The sequence below is a fragment of the Aureobasidium melanogenum genome (genome assembly GCF_000721775.1).
Source record: "Aureobasidium melanogenum CBS 110374 unplaced genomic scaffold scaffold_60, whole genome shotgun sequence".
Taxonomy (NCBI): Eukaryota; Fungi; Ascomycota; class Dothideomycetes; order Dothideales; family Saccotheciaceae; genus Aureobasidium; species Aureobasidium melanogenum.
In genome coordinates, this window is record NW_024470112.1 from 1 (window position 1) to 20,950 (window position 20,950).

General features: G+C 48.4%; 9 protein-coding genes across 9 annotated transcripts; 4 read left to right on the forward strand and 5 right to left on the reverse strand.

The window, feature by feature from the left end:
• Positions 1-1,249: 1,249 nt before the first annotated feature.
• M437DRAFT_89298 (uncharacterized protein) lies at positions 1,250-1,736 on the reverse strand (the record flags this gene model as incomplete). The annotated part of the gene is made up of 2 exons (XM_041029023.1): positions 1,250-1,536; positions 1,589-1,736. 2 exons carry the CDS (start codon positions 1,734-1,736, stop codon positions 1,250-1,252), a joined length of 435 nt encoding a protein of 144 aa, XP_040874631.1.
• A 588-nt stretch (positions 1,737-2,324) lies between these two features.
• On the reverse strand, positions 2,325-3,776 carry M437DRAFT_79564 (uncharacterized protein; the record flags this gene model as incomplete). The annotated part of the gene is made up of 2 exons (XM_041027199.1): positions 2,325-3,517; positions 3,569-3,776. The coding sequence occupies 2 exons, from the start codon at positions 3,774-3,776 to the stop codon at positions 2,325-2,327; spliced, it is 1,401 nt and encodes a 466-aa protein (XP_040874632.1).
• Positions 3,777-5,643: 1,867 nt separating this feature from the next.
• Positions 5,644-6,357, forward strand: M437DRAFT_61192 (uncharacterized protein; the record flags this gene model as incomplete). The annotated part of the gene is made up of 1 exon (XM_041023888.1): positions 5,644-6,357. A coding segment is annotated over one exon (714 nt), but the record flags the coding sequence as incomplete, so codon positions are not given.
• A 1,310-nt stretch (positions 6,358-7,667) lies between these two features.
• On the reverse strand, positions 7,668-8,219 carry M437DRAFT_70660 (uncharacterized protein; the record flags this gene model as incomplete). The annotated part of the gene is made up of 2 exons (XM_041025525.1): positions 7,668-7,984; positions 8,093-8,219. The coding sequence occupies 2 exons, from the start codon at positions 8,217-8,219 to the stop codon at positions 7,668-7,670; spliced, it is 444 nt and encodes a 147-aa protein (XP_040874634.1).
• Positions 8,220-10,325: 2,106 nt separating this feature from the next.
• On the forward strand, positions 10,326-13,893 carry M437DRAFT_79565 (uncharacterized protein; the record flags this gene model as incomplete). Its single annotated transcript, XM_041027200.1, has 8 exons — positions 10,326-10,604; positions 10,658-11,477; positions 11,510-11,898; positions 11,956-12,351; positions 12,409-12,817; positions 12,875-12,998; positions 13,058-13,805; positions 13,858-13,893. The coding sequence occupies 8 exons, from the start codon at positions 10,326-10,328 to the stop codon at positions 13,891-13,893; spliced, it is 3,201 nt and encodes a 1,066-aa protein (XP_040874635.1).
• A 92-nt stretch (positions 13,894-13,985) lies between these two features.
• Positions 13,986-15,475, reverse strand: M437DRAFT_79566 (Metallo-dependent hydrolase; the record flags this gene model as incomplete). The annotated part of the gene is made up of 6 exons (XM_041027201.1): positions 13,986-14,206; positions 14,257-14,372; positions 14,418-14,959; positions 15,012-15,154; positions 15,233-15,398; positions 15,431-15,475. 6 exons carry the CDS (start codon positions 15,473-15,475, stop codon positions 13,986-13,988), a joined length of 1,233 nt encoding a protein of 410 aa, XP_040874636.1.
• A 388-nt stretch (positions 15,476-15,863) lies between these two features.
• On the forward strand, positions 15,864-16,658 carry M437DRAFT_70663 (uncharacterized protein; the record flags this gene model as incomplete). Its single annotated transcript, XM_041025526.1, has 4 exons — positions 15,864-16,234; positions 16,304-16,374; positions 16,525-16,592; positions 16,638-16,658. 4 exons carry the CDS (start codon positions 15,864-15,866, stop codon positions 16,656-16,658), a joined length of 531 nt encoding a protein of 176 aa, XP_040874637.1.
• Positions 16,659-18,829: 2,171 nt separating this feature from the next.
• On the reverse strand, positions 18,830-19,435 carry M437DRAFT_10888 (uncharacterized protein; the record flags this gene model as incomplete). Its single annotated transcript, XM_041018585.1, is given in 3 exon segments — positions 18,830-19,086; positions 19,178-19,346; positions 19,364-19,435. Coding segments are annotated over 3 exon segments (498 nt in total), but the record flags the coding sequence as incomplete, so codon positions are not given.
• A 755-nt stretch (positions 19,436-20,190) lies between these two features.
• On the forward strand, positions 20,191-20,778 carry M437DRAFT_70665 (uncharacterized protein; the record flags this gene model as incomplete). Its single annotated transcript, XM_041025527.1, has 2 exons — positions 20,191-20,473; positions 20,528-20,778. The coding sequence occupies 2 exons, from the start codon at positions 20,191-20,193 to the stop codon at positions 20,776-20,778; spliced, it is 534 nt and encodes a 177-aa protein (XP_040874639.1).
• Positions 20,779-20,950: the final 172 nt, after the last annotated feature.

The following is a 20,950-nucleotide window of genomic DNA, read 5'->3' on the forward strand; positions in this document are numbered from 1 at the left end:
TTTTTTACAAGGTATTGGTGTTGAACATGAGCTAACTACACGCCTTATGACATTCGATGCGCACTGGATCAGTCGTACCGAGAGATCCGCGGCATAGAACAGCTGCCTTCCACGACGTTGTAATAACGTCACGGGACGATCGTCATCGTACCGGATGGACAGCAGCAATACTTAAACTCGGTTTGGGCCGAATGTGTTTTCGTCTTTCTCACAATCAATCATCGCGTTCATATAACCTAATCATCGTTCTGCAACTTGAACCAAAGTTCCTCATAGCCAATTTCATCAACAACCTAAAAGATGGCCTGCCAGTGTGGTTCTAAGTGCGACTGCAGCGGTCCCAAGACCTGCACTTGTGATCAGAGTTGCTCCTGCAAGACTTGCGGTGTAAGTGAACCTACCTGATAAGCCCCACATGTAATGACCAGCGCCTTCGATACAGAAATAAGTCCGACGCCTGGCATTCCATCATGAATTCCTCTTGCTATTGCAGGATCAGATTGCGTTGCAAATTTGTTTTGACGCACGATGTTTCCTGTCGACATTTGTCCGGAGCGTCTATTGAGGACCGAGGCTACAATGTCTTGATGGAGAGACAAACGGGTACGGCTGGAGCCGTTTACTTTTGTGGATTGCTTAGGAGACTTTCTCGCCATATACACTCATTCAATCACATGCGTCATTACACGCCTACATCAGTCTTGCCATGTTGTTGGCACTCCCCTTAGCCACACTTTCTTGACAGGTGATATTCTGTTCCTGTGGATGCGCGGTATGTCTTTCGATATTCTGAATGTACAGTGCACGGAAAAAAGTTTCGCAAACCACTTAACGCGCTACACGCCGTCGAATCTCACCCTCTCTCTTCGCAACGATATAACAGCTACAACGGACATTGTAGACAACTCTAATCCTCCTGTAAAGAGTGGTTATTCCTTGGGTGCAAAGAAAACTCTTATGAGGAAATTTGGAACGTGAGTTCAAAGAAAACGAGTATTGTTGCTAGCTAATAATGCTGCGCTTCGTTCGCAAGAAAGCAGCCGCCTCTTTGGTAAGAATCAGTAAAGAATCAGCAACTTTCTGCTATCAAAAAAGAAAAGAAACAGCTACTTTCAGCTGTATACAGATGAAAACCCTCCTGCAACAAAGGAAATGTCTCTCGGAAGCCATCAGTTCTCTGTTGCAACCCTTGCAACAACCTTACTTCTTGCCAGCCTGGCGCCTCTTGTTACGCTCCTCTAAGGAAGTTTCACATAGCCAGCAAGATGGGATAGTCGATGATCTGCAAGCCGGCGCTACGCGTACTATGTCTCTTGAGAAAGACATCGTCGTCGAGAGTAAGTGCGCAAGAAGAAGAGTGGAATTCCTGATCAAGCATGTCTGGAACTTTAGGGGCTAGGCGTTGACGACTGTTGCGCTCCAGAAAGGCAGCGCCTTCGACACGAAGTCTGACTTGCTCGCCGGCGTCTGCAAGAGCCATGGCGGACTGGTGTATCTGTGTGATGAAAGCCAGATCCAGCTTGTTGATGATGTTACCTCTTACAAGATCAGAATCACTACAACAGGGTCAAAAATTTGTGCAACTCACTAACCTCTGTGATCTGGTTGACTGAGTAATGACCAGTAGGGTCGCCCTTGCCAGTTGGCTTGCGAGGAGGCTTGCCGCCGCCATCTCCACCGCGCTTGCCAGTGTTGGTGAGAGAGCCGGCCGAAGGACTTGCAACTGCAGCAGACATTGTTGTGTTGATGGGCTGTTGCATTGGTCGAAGAGAAGGAAGTGTTGCAACTGATGAAGAAGGGTTGCAACTCCTAAAAGAATAAGAAGGAAGGAGCATGTTTGCAAGGCTACAACTGTTGAAATTGCTTGTGATGGAGTTGTTTGCTACGTGAGAACCTTCGTTTGAAGCCTCGTGCCTTGTCAGACGAACTCTCCTTTGTATTGTTGGTTTCTGTTGAATATTGGCGACAACACTGAGCAGGCGTTTCAGTCCCAGTAGGGGAGGACGTTATTGTGTTGTCGGAGCGGAGGTTTCTTGGTAGCTTGTGTATATAATCGTACGGTGCGCCAGTACTCAAGAAAATCAAGTTCCTTTGGCAATTACAGGTGGAATTCCAGTGTTACGGGTCCGACCCTGGACCCTGGATTCAGAGCTTGGCACGCGTGCTTGTCGTACGAAGGAGGGATCTCCTTCCTCCCTTTGTTTCCTTAGCAAATCCTTCTTGTATTATAGGTAATCTATTCGATCGTTAGATCGCGGTTCAGTCCGTAACAGTTGATTCTACCAGCACGTGTTTGTGACTAGTTCATCACACTTGATGCCGGACTAACACTTAACCCAATTGGGAGCATGTATTAGATGACCCCGCTTCTTCCTTACATATATGGTATAAGTGCTCCCAGCAGCATAGACAGCAATGACGCTCATAACAACAGGCCATTCAAATTGATCCGGCCGCGAGAACACAATTGTTGTCATGTACGACAGCATCTCGAAAAGGTTCTGGAATGATGCCTCGACACTTGAGAACGCCCCTCGAAAATGGTCGTTAACCTCTTCCTGGACGATGCTCTGTGCACAAAGATCGAAGCCCCACAGACCAACGCGGCTGAGTATGACAGCACCAACGAGCCCGCTTGCCGAGAAGATCCTGTGTCCTGTTAGGGCGGTGCCACTAACAAAGAACCATGACAGGCCGCCAGCAAGCCAAAACATCTGCCACGTAAGGAACCACATACCATCTCGCACAGTGCCGACACGTTGCTGAACCATAGGAGCTATCCAGGTTGCTGAGAGTTCAAAAACAGTACTGATCGTACGAGCAATGCCGACATAGGTGGACGAATAGCCAACACTGAGGAGAAATGTGATCATTTGGCCGGAAAACGAGAGCACCGTAAGATACAACAGGGATAGAGCGATGGATGGGAGAGACGCCGAGTGCTGGTAATAGTAAGGAAAGGACTCGAGAGGTAGAAGGTAAGCGGCTCCTGTCACAAGGGAGCTGTAAAGCCTTCGTGGCAGCGAGGAGCTGCCAGGTTGTATCAATGGTTGTTGTTGCTCGATAACTTCCGTAGTAGTCGCATCCAGGTACTCTGCTCGTTGAAGGGCCGGAACCAGCCTAAACACGACTGCGACTGCAAAGTATTCCACGACAACGGAAACGCAACTCATCGCTAGAGTGACCCAGAGAGATGACCCGTTTATTAAAGAGATTGCCAGAGGTCCAAACAGCTTGCAGAACAGGTCAATGCGGCGCATACGAGCGTTCAACTTTCGACGGGCTGCATCACGTCCTTCTGAGATGACGACTAACCAGTCTCTCTCCACCGACACCAGATTCAGGATCGAGCACAGTTTCTCAATGCAAGCAAAAACTACTGTAAGACTGAATAGGCCGGATCTGAGACCGCTTGCCATCTCTTTTCGTACAAGGAGAATCCAGAAGATGCCGCATGATGACTCCACTGCTAGCCGCTGTCCTACGATGGAAATTCTGACAACACTAAGCCTGTCGCCTTTGTCGATTCAAGAGCCGAGTGCTGGTGCCGATGCGATCGCTGAAGCACTTCGCACGAGCGCATAGATAGACAAGGGCCGTAGGGTGTTAGGGTAGATGGCAGCAATGAAGAGTACAGCGCCCATCTCGAACAGTCGTGAAATCCATGTTGAGAGGAAGTGTGAGACGAATAAACGGCTCGTGATCCCAACAGGAATCGAATCTGAGGAAGAGGCTTCTTCAAGCTCCACGGTATTTGGAATGGTTGTAGGTTGCATTCGTTCTTCTGGTGTGTGCTCCTGGTCATGGTCGTGGAGATGGACTTGCGACAAAGTCCTTAGTCTGATGCAAGACTCGGTGCGCAGTTGAGACGTAGCATCATCCCCCTTATTCTTGGCGTCGTTGGGATCAACGTGGTTCGTGGAAAAACAGAAATCACCTGCGCCAGTGAGATCGTCGGCGCTTCGTTCACTCATGATGCAGTAGTCAAGATCTGAAGTTGAGATGGTATGTGAAGTGATACACATCAAGGATTGAGGTCGTTGCTGAGATTAAATACGTCACGCGAAGCGGCAGGAAACAGTGCTCCACAACCTTGAAAATTGTCACCCGATCGCAGATCCGGCTGCGGCTCAAGAACATACGACCATTGAATCGTACGATACGCTCGGACGACGAATCTAAGGACACCGTGTAGATGAACACCCCTCTTCCATTATTTTTCGAAGGTTTCTTTCCGAGGAGAGATCGTTCTCGTCTGCGAAGAACGTAGTAGTGTTTTAGTAGTGGAATTGTACAGACGTGTTAGTGGCATTATCAATGCTAGGCAGGAGTGTGCAAATAGCGAGGCAGTCTTATAGCAGCTTGCACATCGCACATGACAAGGTTCGTTGACGTGAGCGTGCAGGGTTGGGGGTTATGGGATTCGAACCCACGATCTTCTTCTTGTCGTAGAAATGGGTGTATATATAGCTACTTCGAGAGGGATTACCAGGCGCTCTCCCCGTTGAGCCATCCCGTACCGCAGTAGCTCAGATGTATAGGCTTTTTATGCACAGCATGGTATATCTCGGCAGGGTCGCATGCGCCACAACTCTCCGGACGTCCAATCTAGTCGTATCTTGCGAATTACCGGCGATCGTGTGGTTTGTTATGGTGAATCGCTTCGAGAGTACGGAATGTAGATCTCTTAAGTTTCTTGTATGATCTGAGCGGGTAGACCACGCTGTGTAAGTGATTTTCTAGAAAGCAGACACGCAAGCGGAGAATACGACTCGCTCTCGCCACATCGATGATCGTTTCTCACAACAAGACAAAGCGGACAACAAAAAAGCAATGAGAAAAATATGTATCAAAAGCACGTTCAGGGCCATCGTTGGTCAAGGTGATGAGGAAGTGCACCCACATGCGCCAGTTGCTGCAGGCTTTCTTAATAGCTGTCAAACCAATCCTCTTTTTCTTCTTTCCCTTTGCTAGGCCGTCAAGCAAGACACAATTTCTGAAAATGTGGACCTCCCTCGGAGTGAAAAGCGCACGTCCAGGCAAGAATGTCGAGCAGGGATGCGAAACGAGTCTGGGAGGAAGAAGCCAAAGACGAAACCGCAGAAACAGGTAAAGCCACCCATGAGTACGAACAACCAGAACCATCCCGGCCGGCCACTTACACCGCGCACGTGGAGAATACCATATGCGAGAAGTTTGGCAGAAGCTTGACCACATTGGTTGCCAAAGTAGAATACCATGACTATTTTGGCTGTCTCTTTTCTCGTATACCAGGTAGATATGGTCCACAGACTGCCAGGAATAAAGCCAGACTCGGCCAGGCCAAGGAGAAAACGAGCTGCAATAAAGGATGCATAGTTCTCTTTTTCTGAAAGGCTTGGAAGGTACTGACGATACCAAAGAGGAAGAGTTGCAGTGTCAACCATTTACCAGAGCCAACTAGGTACAGAATCATGTTGGAAGAAATCTCGAAGAGGACAATGCCAAGTGATAACATCTGCTGACCGACGTTGAATTGATTTTGAGCTATGCCAACATCCTTCATGAAATTGTTGGTGATGGCGTTTGCAATGTTTCCTCGGTCGGGCTCTGCAACGAAGGATCAGCTAGGGCCTTGCGAGTAGATAGCGATTGTTTTGTTAAATCTATCCTCTGCTTGTGGTCGGCCCTTTGGCTCAAACTATTGTCCCTTATCAGCCACACTACGCCGCTGTCAAAATCTGGTTTGGCGCGATCATGCTGCAAGGTGCTGGATGGTGTGTCGCTCTCATGATGTACGCCATGTACACACAGAGGTTGATGGTCAGCGCATTGCCAGACCCGCCCACTAGACCTGGCATGTTTGTGAGTGTAGGGCCAGCTGGCTACACTGCGCATGCCCTCATCTCCCTTGGTCGGCAAGCTCCCAAAGTATTCGGTGACACTGAACTGTTTGGTATCACTTCCCTTCCGATGGGAGACGTGATCAAAGTCATTGGTATCCTGGCAGGATTCTTCGTGATCTTGTTCTCTTTCTGGTTCTTCTGCGTCTCTTTAGTCTCAGTTCTTGCCGGAATCAAGAAAATGTCATTCACCTTAAACTGGTGGGCATTCGTCTTTCCCAACGCTGGTCTTACACTTGCTTCGATCCAGACTGGAACTGCTCTGGAAAGCGCGAGTATCAACGGTGTATGCAGTGCACTGACTGTTGGGCTGGTCATTATGTGGATCGTCTGCGCATTTGCAAACATTCGAGCTGTGTGGATTGGGGAGATCATGTGGCCCGGAAAGGATGAGGATAAGACGGACAACGGTATCAGTGGGGAGCACATATTGTATAACGAGGCTACCGAGTTGAGGGCCCTGGACTATTCATAATTTCTGATTGTACAACTTGCTTCACTACTTACATGCGCGCAAGACTCTGCACGGGTACATCTCGGCCATGCGCATCTTACAGACACATCCCCAATTGTGAGACCCCAGCATTGTTGGTGCTCATGGAGAGCACCTGAGATTCCGTACCTTACCTCTCTGGTAAGTCTAGAATGCAGGTAGGATTCACAGCCAAGACATAGCCCTCTCGTGACTCAATTCTTTGAATGCCTTCTTCCGGAAACGATCACTGACGCCGCTCTCACGCAAAGACAAAAACCGCGATAGCACCCGGGAACATCTAGAGAACCGGACAACCATTGAATTTCAACCATGTACACTATCGTATCTTCTTGGATCGAGGACAGACGTAAGTCGATCGAAAGATGGACAAAAGATCCAATTAAGAAAGAAGAGGATCATCTTAAATACGAAGGGTGGGTACGTTAAAAGCCGCTGGGGCGGTAGCTTTACGAGACCTTTCGCCATCTAGTATAGGTTCCTATCACAATAATAAAAGTGAGGGAACAAAAAGCAAAAAAAGCAAAAAAAGCAAGAAAGCAAAAAAAAAGAACTTGCCAGTCTGGGAGGATATGGTGCAACTTGGATCATATGTCGTTAGTTCCTCGGCGTAGTGCTTAGCTCGCCGCACTGGTGAATTTTTCCTCTGCCTGCAAGTTATCATAGAAGCGACAATGAAAGTTCCTTCCACATGATATCTTGAGGAAAGGCATGTCACTCTTGATCACTGCTCAGATCGTCGTGGAAAATATCACGCGGAGGTCTGCGCAAATGTGCAAATGTTCGCCAGACTTGAGTAAGCCTTCTTAATTGTCTATGTCCAACGTGAAATAAGTGATGTGTGGATTGTAAACACTTGCGGCGAGTTAAACTATCCTGCTCTGGTAATTGGCAACATGTTGATTGTTCTGTGATATTCCCGCTTCATCTATGCTTGCTTTGTGTCTAGAGATGGTTTTGACTATGCGTTGGAAGTGATAATAACTGTGTAGGTGCTGCTTCCAAATGCCGACGTTTGAACGGGCGGTTAACAGGGATGTATATTTGGCCCACCTCGAGAGCCTTTGGAGGGGTGCGCGACTTCTATCCCTGCAACTTCATCATAGATCGGTTGTAGCTAAGTCGTCATGTGTCCTTCGAAACCATTCTTGGAGAGGCATGCAAAACGTCGTTCAGGAGTACGCTCTATCTAACCTGTATAGACGACAGACTTGGAGCCTTAGCAGAAGGTCTCGGATCGATCCAGATCAACGAGGCTAGTGTCCCCTATGGCTACGGCTGCGAGTGCATAATCAATGCGACGGACTGTGGTTATTGTCTGTCATGTTTCCATGTGTGTCAGAAGCCTTAAGCACATCACGCTTGACACCAAGAAAGCCCGATCCCGTTGAGAAATAGCTCTCATGTCTCTCCAGGGCTAACGGTGTGACAGGCCCTGATAAGGTCGTGGGTTGCAACTTGGGGCTGCTTGGTTCAGCCTTCAACAACGGTTTTCTACTCTGTCCTTCATTGAGGTCGAGTACCTCATATTGGTACGTTTTCAGCCGCTTCTGTGCTCCTCCGATTTGCTTGTGCCGCGACTGAGAACCGAGCTGCGCTTGTCTGCGACCTATGCCAGGTGATATAGTCAGAGCATTGCCGTGCTGAGGCGTGGGAAACTTTGCTGGATGGAAACACGGAAGCATCGGTAGCTCAGAATGCTGTCTATCGTGCTTACACTCATCTGCCGATGGTGGTCGTAGGCTGTGTGAATGAAAAGTGCCAGGCTTTTTACCCAGGGAGGTGGCTGCACTTTGTGGAGCAAGGTCAGGCGATGAAACTAAACCAGAGTATGGCGATGGCATTCTTTGCTGAATCATTAAGATAGTATTGCGTATCAGGCCTCTGAAAGTATGTTGGTGATAAGATGTCGTGATGATGTGTTGAGTTCCGCTACCAAAATCGCAAGAAGACAGAACGGAACAGTGACCGAACAAGCCAAAATCGTTGAATATATCTCAGGTTTCGCACTGACGTAGCATGAAAAACACGAGAGGGCAAGACACGAAACACCTGGGAGAAGAGGGCTTTTCCATGGAGGTGGGGTAGCTCCGCGGGAGTTGTCGAGGATCCTGTGGTTATTGCACTTGGCTTCCGTGATGGATCCGAGACGCAGTGTTTGAAACATCGGCAACGCATCTCACGGCAGCACCGCCGTCAAGCGGAACTCGACGGGATGAGCCACACGAACGAGAAAGCACGGATCTATCAAACCTATCAAACTTTCAACAACTTTCGAAGAGTCCGGATATCCGAACCTGCCTGAACAGGTCGACGGCATCCTCATAAGCTGGTATGCATGTACGGGAAGGACGAAAACTTCGAAGAAGCGACTAGACCAGCCAGGCAGCCTTCGAAGCTCATGTCACGCGAGTGTCCAGATCTTGCGGACAACTTGAACAAGCAGAGCTGCGAATTTCTCTTTCGTGGCTGTTTTCAAAAGAACCAACGTCCTAATGATGCTCCTGCATATCTGGCTTTTTTTTTTTTTTTTGATACATTCCTCATTCTTCGCATTGGGACTGTCACTTCGGCAGGTTCAATCACAGAATTGGCCACGCGGTCTCGCAAATCAACGTTCTTCCTTCCACACTCGAAAGAAACTGCTCGGGTTCGTGCGCTCTAGGCGTGCAGTTCGTCCCACACTCCCAATTTGAGATATCGCTTCCGACATGGAACACGTCTTGGGTAAGTTGTCTGACCTTGAGAGGCGTCTTGGTCACCGCGTGACTGCTAGCGTCGTCAAGGTCACCTGCTTCAGTAGGCATATCGACTTCAAAGGTGGAGCAGACTTCAGTGGGAGATCATGGTGGCGGGAGGAAGCAAGGAGGATGTAACATCAGATCAGGTGCCGTAGTTTCACGTGGACGCTTTCCAAGAATGGCAACAGGTAAGATGATTTGATTGTAGGTGAGTAGTAGGAATGGCTGGTCGAATATAGTCCAGTCTCTCCTCTGCGTCCAAGCCTTGTTGAGGTCTGGCGCATGAATCAAGACAGCCTTCCTGTCCAATCTCCAAGGCACCTCTTGCACCATGGGTATCGTCATTATGCCAAAGAATTAGATACAGCAGAAAACCCCTCAACGAAATCGAGAAACCCTCCCACCCGGACTTTGTATCGAGAATGAGCAGCCCTGGCTGGTAGGAGACGTAAAAATAAGATGTGAGTAGAAGACGAGACACAATCAAAACCATTCAGCGCACACTTCGAAGCTACGCACTACACTCTCGTCACTTAGAAACCTGATCATGAGTACATGCCCAGTCCAAGATCCCGATAATAAAAAGTCGCAGATCTTCCTGTGGACCTGTTGTTATTTGCTGGTGATCAGCCGCAGACACACTGGGGTCGGCTCTTGTCTTTTCCACATCATATTCTCCGCTTGCATCGACTCGCATAAAAACAGACAGGTACTGTACTCTCGCCGAACTTTGATCTGAGGGATCATCACGGCCCGACTCTCCCGCTGCTCAGGAGATCAGCAAGCGGTAGCTTAATCTTAGGGCGACATGTCAGTCTTGAACAAGGTTCAAATCCGTGGTTCGAATATGCATCTGCTATTCGCGGTACTGTACGGAGGCATAGTCTCTACATGTCCAACGACTTCATGCGAGAGATATTGACAACAAAAGAAGAAAGTCTAGAGGCTCACGCCAAAGTGGCTTACGCTAGAAAGCCGATCCCCGAGTTCCAACGGTTGACATCCATGTTTGACCGTTTCGACGTCAGTTTTGAGGCCCCGCTTCTCCGCGGGTCTTTCAAAACAAGGTGAAGGAGCTCGATCATAGCTCTTTCTGACTTTGACACTTCCCGATGGATAACGTAATTTCAAATTCAATCAGAGCTCCGGTGTTCACATAAGCCCAGCTGCCCAGCTCCCAGCGCGCGGTTCCATAGTTCAACCATCAGAATGCCTCCAATACCATACCGTACTTACGTCCGAGGTCATCCCGGCTCCTCTCAGAAGGAAATTGACAACGAGCCTGACTGGAGCTCAGCCAAGCATCATATTGGCTATCGTGATCGATTTGACCGTGTCCCTGGATTGGTACAAAGCGGCGATGATTCTGATAGCGAAGACAGTCAGGATTCTTTCCTCAAGGAGGCTGCAGAAGAGTCCGACGAGCTGCAAAAGGATTTGAAGCAACATAAATTGGTCAACTTTCGCGAAGCCAAGGAGAAGCAAGAGGCATGTGCACATGTCATCAACACACCAGCTAGACTGGCACTAACGCAATACAGGACTATTACCTCGAAGAACCGGAAGATCATCCCAATGGCTGGCGTTACAGACTCAACGAGTCCGAAGATTTCATCAAGAATCAAGAACCTTGTCCCGCCAATCTAAAACGCCATAAGCAGAAGGAAGAGAAAGAGAAGGAAGAAAAGGAGAAAAAAGAGCAAGAGGAGAAGCAAGAACAAGAGCATGAATGGAAGGATGGCAACCTCAATCGTCAGAGACACAATGATGCTTATGCTTCAAGCGGTGGACAAGATGACTCGAAGGCAACCAACCAGGATGGCGACAAGCAGGACGGCAAGAATGACCAAAAGGACCTTAAGGATGGATCTCAAGCCGATCAAGCAGATTCCGAGGAGCAGAAAGATTCCAAACCGAAATCCGGATACGAAAAACTACGAGAAAAGTACAGCGTGCAGGAAATTGCACTGCTGAGGAGTCTGCAAGCAGAGAAGAAGATTGTCGAGAACCTCAAACAAAGCGACGGGAAGATGAAATCTCCTTGGGCACACCTCAAGCCTTCTGACGTGATTGATGATGCCGACCGCGCCAGCCCGGACAACTGGATCCCGAGAGACTCGAATATGATCCGTCTGACGGGCAAGCACCCTTTGAATGCCGAATATCCGCTATCAGACCTCTTTGAGACAGGTCTGATCACCCCAAATCGCTTGCACTGTGTGCGAAACCATGGACCCGTACCACATCTACTGTGGGAAACGCACGAGCTGGACATCGAGAACGGAAAGTGTAAGTTTAGCATGGACGACCTTAAGAACAGGTTCGAAAGCGTCAACATCGCAGTCGCACTGGCTTGTGACGGTAACAGACGCAAAGAACTCAACATGACCCAGAGATCAAAAGTTTTAACTGGGGCGCCGGTGCTATCAGTAACGCATTCTGGAAGGGTGCTTTTTTGTCCGATGTCTTGAAAGCGGCTGGAATTGATTACCCTACCAATGGATCTGGAGTCAGAAGATGGGTCAATTTTGCAGGTTCTGATGAGCCATCAGAGGGTACTTACGAGACATGCATCCCGTATGAGTATGCTATGGATCCGGTCAATGATGTCCTGCTGGCTTATGAGATGAATGATGTCAAATTACCTCCTGACCATGGGTATCCTCTACGAGTCATTATTCCTGGATATGTTGGTGGAAGGCAAGTCAAATGGCTGAAAAAAATTTGGATTAGTGAGAAGGAGAACGACAGTCACTATCATATTTGGGACAATCGCGTGCTGGTTCGGAGTATCCCGATCATAGTTTAGCAGCGCCTTGTGCTAACAAATTCTTCCTAGCCTGCTTTCGTTACTGAGAAGGACGGTGAGTTTTCGGAAACCCTCTTCCGCCACCCGGACACGGCTTGCAACGAACAAAATTTGAATTCGGTCATCGCTAATCCTGGACACGGTGAGCGCATCGGGGTGTCTGATGTCAAGAAGGGCCACACGTATCGCATTGCTGGCTATGCTTATGATGGAGGTGGTCATGAGGTGCAGCGAGTCGAAGTCAGTCTCGACAATGGTGAGACATGGTTGTACTGTATCAGACAATTCCCAGAGGCTCCAATCAGACATGGTCAAAAGTATTGGACCTGGATTCACTGGTACATCGACATCGAACAGGCGCACTTGCTCCGAGCTCCGAGCATTATTGTGCGATGCTTCAACGTCTTCAAGAACACCCAGCCAGAGGTATGTGTACACCGAGAAGTTTTACTTTCGTGCGTTTTGACTAACCCATTTTCCCAGTTCGGCTCATGGAACGTCATGGGCATGATGAACAATGGCTGGTACAAGGTCAAACCCGAAATCACTGAAAGCAAGGATGGTAACGTTGAGGTCCTCTTCTGCCACCCTGTCGAGCCAGGCACTGGTACCGGTGGATGGGTAGAGCCTAGCGCAGACGAGAAGATTGCCAGCGCAAAGCATAGTTCCAATACACCGCAGAAACAATTCACCAGAGAGGAAATCGAGAAGCACGATAAGGAAGACGATTGCTGGATTGTGGTCGATGGCAATGTCTACGATGCGACTTCTGTGCTTGACTGGCACCCCGGTGGCAAGGCAACCATTATGAACCATGGTGGCAAGCTCTCTCAAGAGACTTCGGAGAGCTTCGAATCCATCCACGATGGCTACGCTTACAAGAAGCTCGCTGGTATGCTCTCTTTCTTTTTCAAGCTAAGAATTACCAGTTCGCTGACGTGATGCGCAGAATGTATTCTCGGTACAGTAACAGACAAGGCTAAAGCACATATGAAGAAAGAAGCGGAAGCGGCAGCGAAGGCTAAGGCAGAAGCTTCGAACAAGAAGACTAATGTTGTACTCTCCATGCAGCAGTACGTCTACTTTCATCAAGATCTTCCGTTAGCACATCGACGCTAACCTCAACTTACAGATGGTACCCCGTGACCCTGCAGAAGAAGAAGAACAACTCCGAAGACACCCGCCAGTACACTTTCAGCCTCGGCGACAAATCCAAAAAGCTCGGTCTTGGTACTTGCCAACACTTGCAGATGGGATTCCACATGGCCGATAAGATGCTCGTCCGCTCATACACACCCACTGCGCCTATCGTTGGAGCAGACACTGAGGACGGCACTTTCGACCTTGTCGTCAAGACCTATTTCCCGACTGACGACCAGCCTGGTGGTGCCCTCAGCAACATTCTCGACTGCATGAAAGAAGGCGAGGAGGTCGAGATCCGCGGTCCTACCGGCGACATCAAATATCTCGGGGATGGCAAATTCGAGATCTTCGACGAGGAGCAACAGTTCGAGAACATCACGCTTATCCTTGGTGGTTCTGGTATCACACCTGGGTATCAACTGATCGCCAGGATCATGGCTACCGACAGCGACAAGACGAAAATCAAGGTCGTGGACGCTAACAAAGACGAGTCCGCCATCTTGCTGCGTGAAGACCTGAACAAGTTCGCCAAAGACCACAAGGATAGCTTCGAGATCCAACACATCCTGAGTCACCCTTCTGATGACTGGAAAGGTGAGAAGGGTCATGTCGATGCAGACAAGATCAAGAAGTACAGTTATGGTCCTGAGAAGGAGAGTGGCAAGAAGAGTGTTGTATTCGTGTGTGGACCTCCGGCTATGATACAGAAGGCTGCTATGCCTGCGCTGCGCGATTGGGTAAGTTCATGTTGATTTTCCTCTTTGAAAGGGTTTCGTTAACACTTGATAGGGATATGAGGAAGGTAAAGACATGTTTGGCTTCTAGAACAGCCCTTTAATACAGCTTGAGCAATTACAAATATCTTTTGGTGGTTTCACCAGACTATCTAGTCGTAAGAAGAGTTCTGTATGCCAGAGCTACAGATAATTTCTTGTCTGCCTCGCTATGACTCCAGCAGAGTCTCGAATCCTCTTCGCCGCCTGCCGTGCTTGGAGTAATATCTCTTGTTCATCAGCACAGACAGGCTTCTGATTCTGAACAAGGACTCGGCCATTTACTACCACCTTCTCGACATCTGAACCAGTGCACGGATGCACTACAGTAGTGATCGCATCGACACCACCATGAAGTATCTGTTCTTGATCAAAAGGAGCACAATGCAATCCCCGCCACGCAATACCACAAAACCTGCAAGTTTTCCGACCTCCAGGCTACCGATCTTGTCTTCCAAGCCGAGAGCTCTAGGACCGTCGATCGTCGTCATCTCCAAGGTCTTGTCGGCACTCATTACGGCAGCATCTCTCCTGACTCCTTTCTAGATTAAACCCGCTAATCGCATCTCCTGAAACATATCGTAGGTATTGTTGCAAGGAGCACCGTCAGTTCCCAGGGACACGTTGACGTTTCCGTCCATAAGTTCGGGGATGGGAGCGATTCCTGAAGCCAGCTTACAGTTACTTGCTGGATTGTGAGCCACAGCGACGCCACGTTTGCTGAGCAGGTGCACGTCTTTCTCAAGCTTGAGATTGACCATATGCGCCAAAACTGTTTTACCACCGTTCCTGACCAGATTATTGTCCTTGCAGAACTCTGCATGAGTGCAGTCATAGCAGCCTGCGAAGATCTGGAGGTCCTTTGGAGTTTCTGCACAATGCATGGTAAGACCCAAACCGTTGCTCTCGCATGCGTCTCTAATAGCTCTGTGTAAAGCAGCTGGCGAACTTCTATGCGTTCTTGCCGCCATCCATACGTGCAATCGGCCATCACATGAGCCATGATGAGCATCGTGCGCTTCTAGGGCGGATGCAATGGATATGCTCGAGATATTTCGGTCCCTTGCGTCAATGATTCCGGTAGCCTTGTTGGCCTCTTCGACCTTCACCAGTTTGCCCTGTAAGCATTCAGCAATCAGTGTTGACTTTGCAAGCCTCGAATCAAACAACAAGACAAGCTCGTATGCTCATTTCACCCACGGCAGCCGCCACGTTCTCAAAGCCAGTTCGATGTGTCAACATGGCTTCCAGGAAGCATGTGGTCCCGCTTTCCAACATTTCAGCAATTGTCAATCTCGCTCCGATGTATCCATCTACCAGGCCAAGATTCGCGTCCAGAGGCCAAATTGCATGACATAGCTAGGAATGCAAAGGAAGGTCTTCTGCAAGACCACGAAGCAGGGATTCCGCGAGATGCGCATGTATGTTGATTAGTCCTGGTAGAATAATTCGACCAGAGCAATCGATATGTTTCGTGTCGTCAGACACGAGAAGGTCGTGCAATAGGTAAGCTGTCTTGCCGATTGCCGCGATCTCGTTGCCTCTGATTAGTAGGCGCTATCAAGTATGATGCGTCGCTCTTTGTCAACAGTAATGATGGTGACATGAATGAGAAGACTTGAGGTTGAGGCCATGTTGCTTGAAGATTAGGAAGAAGGCAAATGGCTGCTTCTCGAAGGTGTTGCGCAGATTGAAGGTATGCTGCTCCAGCCTTGAGCTTTACGAAGAAAAGATCGGATTGTCATCTGCCCCAGGAGTAGCTAGTAAGCTGCTTGTTGACGGTTCTGAACTATCGGACATGACCGAGAGCATCGAGGGTGACATGATTTGTTGTACGACAGTCCCGCTTTATCTCAGGCGCACAGATTATTGATAGCGACCATCACACATCATCCGTTATCGAATCGTACATCTCAAAGATACACCAAATCAGAAGGCTACAAGTCGTCTTCAGACCATTCATAACTAGTGTGCCCGGAAGATCGAATCGATTGTCTCCCCAAGTCATTAAACAGATACACGATGGAGACAACCACAACTACCGTCATTTCTGAGAAGGCGAATAACCAGATTGCGACACAAGGAGAGGTGACAGAAACTTCTCCAGGGTCTGTGACAGACTACCGCGCGAAACTCAACTTCAGACAAAACTACCGACGATTGGCAAGTTATGTCTCCAGCAAAGAAGGATGGCTTGGGGACTACGACTACCTTTACCTCATCACCCCTAATATTTCACCTGTCAACAGAAAATCCAGGAATTATGCGATGCCGTTCTATGGTCTTAACAATAAAGTGCCCATCTTTCTTACTCTTATCCTGGGCTTCCAGTATGCACTCACCATGTTCGGGTCAATCGGTAGAGCTAAAGTGAAGTCTACAGGCGTGATGAAGTGAGCCAGAAGAGTTCTTATATTCGAAAGGCAGATGAAGCTAACTTAAGTTGACTCCCATAGTCCTAGGGCGGGCTTTTACAGATCATTTGAGAAGACTGACGTGATCATTCTGTTCGTTGTTGCAAATCAGATGGTTGGTAGGAGAATTTCTTACGTAGAAATCCGAACGAAAAATTCCAGATGGTGCATAATGGTAATCTCTATCATCCGTATCATCTTTTTCTCTGGCACGCATCACACACGTCTGCTCATATGTAGTTTAGCAGAGTCTCTATCATCTCTTGTAGCGGACCAAAGAAACAGATGCGACGAAACAGCTGAACCTACACTAAGCAAAAAGGCTCACAGTCCAAAGGTTGGTCTAGGAGCAGATATAGCATTTCTATAAACATTGTTATAGACAACTTCCGTTAGGAGCTAATTAGGCACTACCGATGCGGCTTCTACGTGTTGGTTTTAACGTGGTGGACATGTTATAATGGCTGCCTCTGCGTATAAAAGTGTTATGGCCAACTATTCTGGGGAGAATAACTAGTCACGGGATTTGTACTCGTGAAGAGGAGTGTCAAGCAAGTGAAGCAAGTAGTGTGATGTGTAGTGTAAACCAAAGGGACTGTTGGAATAACTAATTGAGTTGAACGCAGGACCTCCTACTGAGTTCCTGCCTACCTATATACTTGATAGATAATGAGTGTATGCATGTTGCTCTGCGTGCTCTGTCGTGCTTTGTAGAGCAGAGCAGGGGAGCAGAGCAGAGCAGATGGCGTGTTTATGCAGAGTGCTCTGTTTTGCCAAGGTGCGGAGAACAACAGAGCAGGCTGTGTGACCCTGTCTCCACAGAGTCTGCGCAATATTCCCTCACGCCACGCTGATGACTCCTGTCATGTTTTCCTATCTTCGTGCACGGATTACTCGGCAATCTCTGCCCTGAATGCTGCTAGTCCATACTCAGAGTGGCCACGTTATAAAACAAAGGTTGGTTTTCGTGTCTCAAGGGATCGGCGCGATCCTCTTTGGTACACAGTCATGATCCAAGAATACTCACTCGCGTTTGACAGCGTCTACTGCACCAATCTGACCCGACCGTCTGCCCTTCATCTCTTTGCCATCTTTTCGCACCAAGTCGAGGCCCGGCGCACTGGATAGAGCCAGGGTTGTACTTCCCGGCCACAAGTGGTGACAGAACACCTAGAAGTACAAGCTACACTGCGTTCCCAGATTTGGAGATCCGATTTTGTGCTGTCAATTATTGCGCTACTGCATGATAGGAATGTTGCTAACGTAGCGTAAAGGCTTGCTCAATGTGCATCTTTCCATAGTCAAAGGACTGTATCAGAGCCAAAACAAGATTGGCAGCGTCCTTACTCATCTTGTGATTCTCATCGTCCATGCACTAGTCATTTGGGCGAGCAATTCTGACCAGAAAAGACGTGGGCTCGACGGGGTCGAGATTATGAAGAGCATCAAGATATGTGTGCCTGTAAGCTTGTTGGTTGACAGGAATGTCAGAGGTCTCGATCGTATAATCGTAAATTTGCGGCGTGAACGTGCCAAAGGTTGTGCAGTATGTTGTAACAAAACCGCACCCGACAACAGACACTCTCACGAGGCGATAAGAGCAAGTCAAGGAACGGGATCCGTGCTCAAGCCCATAATATGCACTGGCACAACGAGCTTTCTCTTTCTTTGTTTTTCTTTACCACAGCTCAGGAGTCGTCCGACCTTGGCCTGTAAGTTGAATGAGTGAGACCTCAAGTGTTACAAACCACGATTAGATTCAGGTGGTTGGAAGGCTTGTGAAACAGCGATACGACGGTACGGATGGTTGCGTGCGCCTGATGATCAGGGTTTGGTATTGGCTTAGGTATCTTATTTGTATACAATAGGTTTGTGTCCATTTGACTCTTCATGACTCCTTGTTAGCTGCAGCTTCTGGAACTCAACTTTTGAGCGTCTTCCATTAGACTCTGGGGTGTAGATAAAACTCACAGCGTGATATACTCTATTACATTAAAGTAGCTTGACAATGTGGGCTTAAGTACGAACTCATCACCAGCTCAATCTTTCGGATTCCCAACCTACAATCGAGAAAGTGCTTTCGAGATAGTTGTGGGAATAGTTGAGGTCTGGGCACTGAAAAATGACGCACTCCGTGGCTTGGGATGTAGGAACAGTAGTTTAGTGAAGAACGATTCGTGACCATAAGATTCGTGCTCGTTGGATGATTTTAGCAATTTCCACGGTCCTAGATCTCCCTGGAAACCAAATGCTACGGTAAATGATCTCATATCGAAGCATCATTATGAGTGACGAGATATTAGTTTCAGCGCCGAGCTTCGCAAACTCCATAAATATTGAGGAAGCTGGTCACAGATTGCTGGACACCATGGAGACGCACGCGCCACTCAAACTGAACAACTTGCCGCTCGAAGTCATGCTTGGGAGGCTGCCCACCTATCATACTCATTACCTTATTATAGAATGATTTAGTAGCAGAGCATAGTCTCATAGAGAAAGAATAGAACTATTGTTTGATCCGGACTCATTCTTGGAGGCAGATCTTCCTTGTTCAAGGTAGAACCACATAAGATACTAAGACCTTACAACCTGAATGATCCCAACAACGGATTGTACAAAACCAAAGGTCACAGCCAGGATGACGCCCAAAACGCCGATCCAAAAAGTCGTCCTTCTACTCGAGTTCCGCGTGTCGTGCCACCACTGAGAAAGTGTGTTCGGCTCGGTCTGATCGAATATGTTTTTTGCCATCGACAAGCGCTGACCCCAATGCTCATACCAGTTACTTTCACGAGCGTTGAGATTTGGTGGCTGGTTTCCGGCTGTAACGTCTAGAAATCCTGTACTCCTATGAGTGCTCTGTCGTCCTCGAAGAATAACACAGTAGTGATGCCAAACCTTTGTTCTTCTTTGCTCGTCTACGCTCTCTATCAATCCAACGCTGGCTTGCACGATTGTACTTCGGGAGCAGAACAGCCAGACTCTGCAAGGTCCCCTCCAAGAACTGGGATGGGAACGCGCTCCCGACATCGGAGCAGTGTAAGCAATCCAGGATCCGGCATGATGATAGTTTCGCATTTCGACTGTGCCGCTTGTTTCGTCTATGACAAGATGATCTTGCAGTCGCTCAGTCCAGATGATCTTGAAATCACCCATATGATGTAGATTTGCTGCGTGAAAGTTGTAGGGCCAACACGACGACTCAGTATCAGGTGCTTTGTCTTGAGGGAAGGTTTGCGAAAGTAGCTCCCTCAAAGACATATCTAGCTGCCATGTATTGTTCTCTTTCTCTCCATAATTCGGTAGAAAACTTCTTTTGACGTCGACCATAATCCACAGTAGGATGGCGAAATCAAGAACATCGTAAGCTGCAATCTTGCGATCACCTAAAAGTTGTGCATACCACTTCTCCCGAGTAGGTGGTCCGACGGTAGCAAAGTGTTCGAATATATTCTGTCGCTTAGTATCTAGGCACTTTGCAAGATACTTTACCAAATCCAGTAGCTCATGCAACTCTGAGATGGGGAGGTCGTCGAGATCAGGATCTGAACAGCAGTTCTGGAAAAATCTGAAGCTCAACCGTGAGAAACAATATTGACCTATACATCGATGCCATGCTTGAAAAAGACCAAAAGAGACTTATAGGCATTTGCGGTACAGCACTCGACAGCATCCCTTCCACAGGTGGCTCTGACGAACAGCGGCAAGCCACCCTCGGTGGCCTGGTCAAGGTAGCCGGAGCTATCTACGGCCTAACTGTAGACCATCTCTTCCGTCCGACATCAAATAGAGCAAGCGTTGGAGGAAGACAAGATCGACCCGGACTCCGACTCAGAAATGGATTTCCATTGCAATAGAGAAGGCTACACGCTGACTGGGATTACTGGAGATGGGGACATGCTACGCCAACACGTTGATATGCTGACAAAAATTTTATGCGAGAAGACCGACTTGTCTTCTCCGACCTCCGACTGGACGCTGGTGAAAAACGCAAATTTCTACAATGCTATCAACATGATTACGATACCTACAGGCGTTACCTCAGAGATGAATACTGTATTCGTCACAAGGCCCAATCAGCGCTGGAAGACAAAGATGAGGGTTTTATCACCACTCGTCGTGGAACTGTGACTGGATTTGGTCAGGGTGATGTTGAGATACGTTTGCCAGGACTTAGCTGTCCGCTTTGGGCTGTTCAAGCACAAAGCACAGGTCTCAGTAAGTTGACGCTCAATGCAACCCTCCTCATAAGAAGCTAATAACCCTTCGAAGAAAAGGGAGATTCTGGGGCCTGGGTAACAAACGTCAGAAGCGAGCTTTACGGAATGCTTGTCGGAGGACTTCCTAGTCTCCAGCTCGGACTTCTCGTCCCTGCGTCACACATCTTTAAGGAGATGGTAGGCCAAGGTCTAGAGCAACCATTTCCGCCATCTCTATTGGAGATAGCGATCCACGCCACTGAAGTGGGGATACTTTCCTACTCTCCACGAGACCTCTTTGGCCTCTCACGAACAAGCAGTTGATCACGAGTCTGAAGTCGGGCATATCTCATTAGGCTATCTACGAGTCAAATATGGGTCCGAAGACAGGCACATTTCTGCGCTCAAGATCTCCCCTGACTTCCTTCATCAGCCCAGGATTAGATACCACAAACACAGCCTCAGACTGGTGTTCGCGATGAATCGCGTAGATCGT